This window comes from Lithobates pipiens, unplaced genomic scaffold, assembly GCF_037356315.1.
Source record: "Lithobates pipiens isolate NorthernLeopardFrog02 unplaced genomic scaffold, aLitPip1_a1.2 Scaffold_25, whole genome shotgun sequence".
NCBI lineage: Eukaryota > Metazoa > Chordata > Amphibia > Anura > Ranidae > Lithobates > Lithobates pipiens.
This window is the reverse complement of record NW_027507787.1, coordinates 202,103,406-202,110,212: the sequence shown is the minus strand read 5'-3', so window position 1 is coordinate 202,110,212 and position 6,807 is coordinate 202,103,406. Positions and strand designations below refer to the sequence as shown.

General features: G+C 45.7%; 1 protein-coding gene across 1 annotated transcript in view; it reads right to left on the bottom strand.

Moving 5' to 3' along the window:
* Positions 1-783: 783 nt before the first annotated feature.
* LOC143930820 (pancreatic lipase-related protein 2-like) overlaps positions 784-6,807 on the bottom strand; it is a 70,083-nt gene continuing 64,059 nt past the window's right edge. The window contains exon 13 of the mRNA XM_077455432.1: positions 784-1,124. Within this exon, the coding sequence (XP_077311558.1) occupies positions 1,004-1,124 (121 nt within the window). The 3' untranslated portion in view covers positions 784-1,003. The remainder of the gene's footprint in view (positions 1,125-6,807) is intronic.

Below are 6,807 nucleotides of genomic sequence, written 5' to 3'. Positions count from 1 at the left end.
ACCCCCAAGTATTGATGTTTCATTGTTCTGGGACCCCCAAGTCCAAACAGTTATTGCTCCAGGACCTCCAAGTGTCAGCGTGTCCTTATTCTGGGATCTCCATGTGTTATTGTTCTGGGATCACCAAGCGTCAGTGTGTCATTGTTTTTTGACCCAGTGTGTTGTTGTCCTGGGACCCCCAAGTGTGAGTGTGTACATGTTTGGAAACCCCAAGTGCCAAGGGTTATTGTTCTGGGATACCCAAGTGTCAGTGCATCATTGTTCTCAGACCCCCAAGTGTCAGTGTTCCTTTTTTTCTGGGACCTCCAAGTCCCAAATGTTATTGTCTGGGGATCCCCAAGTGTCAGTGTGTGATTGTTCTGGATCCCCAAAGTTTCAATGTGTCTGTATTCTGTGATACCCAAGTATCAGTATAGCATTGTTCTTGTACCCCCATTTATCACTGTGTTATTGATATGGGACCCCCAAGTCCCAAGTGTTATTGTTCTGGGATTCCCAAGTTTCAGTGTGTCCTTGTCTGGGATCTTCAAGTATTAGTGTTCTAGAACTTCCAATTGTCAATGTGAAGTTGTTCTGGGAAATTCACGAGTCAGTGTGTCATTGTTCTTGGACACCCTCCAAGTCCCATGTGTTATTGTTCTGGAACCCCCAAGTGTCATTGCCTTTGACTTACTCCTCCCCAAAATTGGAAGATCTTGGAAGTCTATGCTATTATTTGTAAACAATATTAGCACCCCAGGTCCCATTAGCCTCATAAAATGTATGTATCGTATACAGTACTCGTTCTGTTTTTACTGGATCCTTTATTAAATTGTAGCAATGACATATGTGAGAAGGAAAAATGTGCATCCAGGCAGCTGTAATAATAATTTTGTCTACTTATGTTAATGCCTGTGTTTCAGCTCAAGGTTATGATTTTGGGGTTTAATTCTTGTAACTGTCATAATGGTTAAACTCCTATTGTCATTGTATGACAAAAATGACAAAGGCCCCAATAATCTGATCACGACCGATCCTCTCTGTAACTGGATTTGGGATCATAGTGGCTATGGGTGCGAACTGTGCACAGGCCAAGTGTAAGTATCATATTGTCTCTGACTGTCCCAAAAGAGCAAAATGACGATCTGTGAAAAGGAAAAGAATCTATTAGTGAAAACATCTATACAACTTTCTACGAAACATGTTGCACTATGAGGACTCCTGAATACAATAGTGTGCTTAACCACTTTCAGACCAGACCACTTTTTGCGATTCGGCACTGCGTCATTTTAACTGAAAATTGCGCTGTCGTGTGACGTCGCTCCCAAACAAAGTTGACGTACCTTTTTCCCCACAAATAGAGCTTTCTTTTGGTGGTATTTGATCACCCCTGCGGTTTTTATTTTTTGCGCTATAAACAAAAAAAGCGTCAATTTTGTTTACATTTTGCTATAATAAATATCCCCCAAAAATGTATAAAAAAATTTTTTTTCCTCAGTTTCAGCCGATATGTATTCTTTTACATATTTTTGGTAAAAAAAATCGCAATAAGCGATTATTGATTGGTTTGCACAAAAGTTATAGCGTTTACAAAATAGGGGATAGTTTTATGGCATTTTTATTAATAATTTTTTTTTTTACGAGTAATGGCAGCGATCAGCGATTTTTATTGTGATTGCGACATTATGGCAGACACATTGGACATTTTTGACACATTTTTGGGACCACTGTCATTTATATAGCAATCAGTGCTATACAAATGCACTGATTCCTGTGTAAATGACACTGGCAGTGAAGGGGTTAACCACTAGGTGGCAGTGTAGAGGTTAAGTGTGTCCTAGGGGCGTGTTACTAACTGTGGGGGGCGTGGCTGTGTTGTGCACATCACTGTTCTCTGCTCCAATCACAGGGAGCAGAGATCAGTGTCACTGTTGCTAGGCAGAACGGGGAGATGCTTGTTTACTTTAGCATCTCCCTGTTCTTCCTCCCTGTGACACGATCGCGGATATCCCCGCGGAGGACGGACTGACGGAGGTCCCGACCGGCGGCGCGCACGCGATGGCACAGCGGCAAATTTAACGGGGACATACCTGTACGCCCATTTGCCTGTCTGTGCCATTCTGCCGACGTATATGTGTGTGCGCCGATCGGGAAGTGGTTAAAGTGCACCCTTGCAAAGACTACAGACATCACTCCGGCTTTGCCTTCAGTCTTACAGAGTTGTACCGGCTCCTATACTGTGCTGAAATTATTTACTCTGATTTCACTGCACACTGTTGGCTTCTCACACTGTACATTAGAAGCTACAGCAAGACAGATTTAACCTCTTTCAATCATGGAGGTCTGTCATTATATGTGGGCTATATCTAGGGCGGTTCCATGCAAATGCAGCCTGCCTGCCTAGGAATACCCACTCCTCCCAAGAGCCAATCCACAGTTTAGATCAGGACTGAGGACTCTTGAGAGGAGTGCTGAGGTACAGTGCTGCAATGTTTACAGGCAGCTATATACAGCACACTGCTGACTGCCTGCATTGCAAAGAGAAGCATTGAGACCCAGTGATGATGTCAATGGGTCTAAAATAAAGTACGGTATGTAATGAAAATGGAAAGGTTTCATTGAAATTGCATTACCATATTGACAAGAGGTGAAAGGGGGAACCAGGGTAGTCAAATTATATACAGATTAAGCATGAACAAACTATTTGCATATTCTTAACCACTTGCCGCCCGCCCTATTACAAATAGACGGCGGCAAAGTGGTTTCATAATCCTAACCGGACGTCATATGATGTGATCAGGATTATGAGCCGCTGCGCGCCCCCGGGGGCGCGCATCGCGGCGATCGTTGTTGCGGGGTGTCAGTCTGACACCCGGCAACTACGATCTCGGTAAAGAGTCTCTGACGGAGACTCTTTACCACGTGATCAGCCGTGTCCAATCACGGCTGATCACAGTGTAAATGGGAAGAGCCGGTGATCGGCTTTTCCTCACTCGCGTCTGTCAGACGCGAGTAGAGGAGAGCCGATCGGCTGCTCCTCTGACAGGGGGGGTCTGTGCTGATCGATTATCAGCACAGCCCCCCCGAGGATGCCCACACTGGACCACCAGGGACGCCACCAGACCACCAGGGATGCCCAGCAGAGGTAATCCTCCCTAGACCACCAGGGATGCCAGTCAGGCACAATGGATGGCAATCAGTGCCCATAATGGATGGCAATCAGTGCCCACAATGGGCATCTCTGATTGGCATGCATTATTGTTTGGCACTGATTGGCATCCATTAGTACAGTATAACACCTGTGTTGCTAATGAGTGCCCACCTGTGCTGCTAATGAGTGCCCACCTGTGCCGCTAATGAGTGCCCACCTGTGCCACCTATCAGTGCCCACCTGTGCCGCCTATCAGTGCCCACCCATGCCCATCTGTGCCGCCTACCCATGCCCATCTGTGCCGCCTACCCATGCCCATCTGTGCCGCCCATCCATGCCAATCCGTGCCAGCTATCAGTGCCAATTTGTGCCACCTATCAGTGTCCATCCGTGTCGCGCATCCGTGTCACCTATCCGTGTCGCCTATCAGTGTCGCCTATCAGTGCCGCCTATCAGTGCCGCCTATCAGTGTCCATCAATGCCACCTCATCAGTGCCACTTCATTGGTGCCCATCAGTGCCGCCTTATCAGTGCCCATCAGTGTAGCCCCATCAGTGCCCATCCGTGAAGGAGAAAACGTACTTATTTACAAAGTTTTGAAACTGAAACAAAAAAAAACATTTTTTTTTTTCAAAATTTTCGGTATTTTTTTATTTGTAGCACAAAAAATAAAAACCACAGAGGTGATCAAATACCACCAAAAGAAAGCTATATTTGTGGGAAAAAAATGATAAAAATTTCATTTGGGTACAGTGTAGCATGACCGCGCAATTGTCATTCAAAGTGCGACAGCGCTGAAAGCTCAAAATTGGTCTGGGCAGGAAGGTGTTTAAGTGCCCTGTATTGAAGTGGTTAACAATCCATTACAGAGCTTTAAAACACTGTATCCTTGACCATTGTAGCTGTCAGTACTGTGAAATAATTCATCCTCAAAGATCACACCAAAGACTTTGAAATTTGGTTTTAGTTTCTAACAGCATAGCAACATCTATTCTGGTGGTCAGCAGCCCATCAATCGCGATCTACTCGTTGACTGCAGGCAGGTGACAGGTAGATTGTGAGCACATCCCTACATTGTTGATCCTTGAGTGCTATCACCCAGATCTGAAGAGCGATGCAGGCACAGGCTCAGCCCATCCTAGGTTGCAGAGGCATTCTCTGTCTCACAACACGCCCCTTGCATATGTGCGGGTGCGGGGCGGAGAAAGCCTCCAGAACAGCTTAGGCAAGTTACAGGCACTTCTCGGCACACGCCTGAGCTTTTCCTCTTAGTGTAATATAGTCAACCCACCAACCTTCCTGTCTGATCCATCCAATGTGCTCATGGGTGATACCATGTGCGATGGACAAGAAAGAAAGGCCGGCAGGGTTCAGCGCCAGAACAGGTAGATCTGACACAGCAGCTTGACTGCACCACTCTGCATCAGAAAACAATGTCTGTCCCCTGTTGAAACCACAATATCATGCCCTCCTGTCCCCAGTACTGTGCCCTCCTGACTGCCAGTACTATGCCCTCTGCCCCCCACCCCAATACTATGCCCTCCTGCTCCCCTGTACTGTGCCCTCCTGCCCCCCCTGCACTGTAGCCTCCATGCCCTCACAAACCCTATGCTAACACCCTGCCCTCTGCTCTGCTGAGACTTGTCCTCTACCCTGCTGACATCCTGACATTTGCCCTGATGATGCCCTGTCTTCTTCCCTGCTAGCTCCTGACCTGCTCACCCCTGTCCGCTCCAATGACCCCCTCTTCTGCTAACACCTGTTTACACCTGTCCTCTGCCCCACTGACCCCCTATCCTCTCCTCTGCTAACCCCTGACCTGCTCAACCCTGTCTTCTGCCCTACTGATCCCCATACACTGCTGTTCATACTGCTGACCTCTGTACACTACTCTTCATCCTGTTGACCTCTGTACACTGCTCCACATCCTACTGACCTTTTTGCACTACTGACTACTGGCCACTGCCCTACATACTAGTTACACTGGCTAGGACTTAGAGGAGACAGCCAGGCCCACATTGAGGCCAGCCAGGCCTGAAACTAGTTGAGCAAACCAGCTTGCAGTACTAGATGTTCTGATTTCATGATGGACTCCGGCAGCAGACTTGTGGGGTAATCAATTACTCCCCAAACATAAAAAAAATTGTGAATGAAAGTGAATGCTGAGTTTCTCACTGGAGCTGAATTTTAAAGTGATTCTAAAAGCTAAAGTTTTTTTTTTTTACCTTCGAGCATTCTAGGAAGAAAGTGGCTATGAGGGCAATCAGCAAGGGGGAGGGGCCCAGAGCAGTGGCGGAGGACCCTAGAAGAGGAGGATCGGGGCTGCTGTGTGCAAAACTACTGCACAGAGGAGGTAAGTAGAATGTGTGTTATTTAAAAAAAAATCCTTTAAAAAGACTTTAAGGTAGACTAACTCTACATTTTAACAGTATTAGTTTCATTAGATTTTTCTAAGTTTTCTTCATGCCATCTTGACTTTTTATTGGGAGCTTGCTTGTTAATTTCTTTAAAAATAATCCCGGTGATCTTCAATCTCTTCCATGTTGTCCAGGCAGATCTCCACCTGTCAAAAGTCTGCCTACCCCTGATCTATTGTGTGTTCACATTGGAAGGCTGGCAGCTTGCTTAATTTCTGCTGCTATATAAAATAATAGAAAAAGCTGTGATTTGGTACCTTTCGAGATTCATTTCTCCATTATGACTGTAGATGCAAAGATGCATGAGGTTTTGTTTTTAAGTGCAAAACAAAACCAAATAAAATTCCCTGCTCAACTTACCAACCATCCGGCAAACAACCAAATTATCCTGTCTAAGCCCTTGTACACACGGTCAGAGATTCCGACAACCAAATCCGTCTGAGTAATTCCGACGGATTAATTCTGGAAGAGGTCCGGAAGTGATGTTGCATACACATGGTCGGACAAAGTTGTCGGAAAATCCGATTGTGATGACGTTATTTTGTTAGGACGGGACTACGTTCAGGCTAGTAGCCAATAGCTTTGGTCCAGGAATTTGATCTGAGCATGCGTGGCACTTTGTCCGTCGGAGTAGGCTACACATGATCGGAGTATGTCCGATCGGAGCATTTTGTCGGAAAATTTTAAAGGCAAGTTGGAAAACTTGGTCCGTCGGATATTCCAATGGTCCGATGCAGACCACACACAGTCGGAATATCCGACAAAACGGTCCGATAGGACACATTCCATCGGAATCTCCGACCGTGAGTACAAGGGCTAACAGTATGTATTAAAAACAGGGGTTTAGTTTGCACACATTTGCAAATACATGTGTAAGCTACAGAGCCCCGTCAAGGAACCCTGGTATTTTCTGTAGTCCTAACTCAAAATGTTGAGAGCCTCCACAGTGGAAGCACATGCATTGTGACCATAGCTCCCAACTGTACCTGATTTTGAGGGACTGTCCCTGATTTGGAGCAATGTCCCTCTGTCCCTCTTTGCCCCTCGTTTGTCCCTCATTTTCATCTGATCTATATAGTTGTATAAAAAAATGCACTTTTTATCTTTTAAAAGGTTTTTCCCAGTGCTAAACTTTTCATCTAAATTGCTGCATCAAAAGCCAATATTAAAAGCCAATATAAAGGAATAAGAGTGGCAAAAAAAAGTCCTTGTGCCTTCAATTAACCCATTTTTGGGGTAATGCTCCCTTAAGGGTGTGTG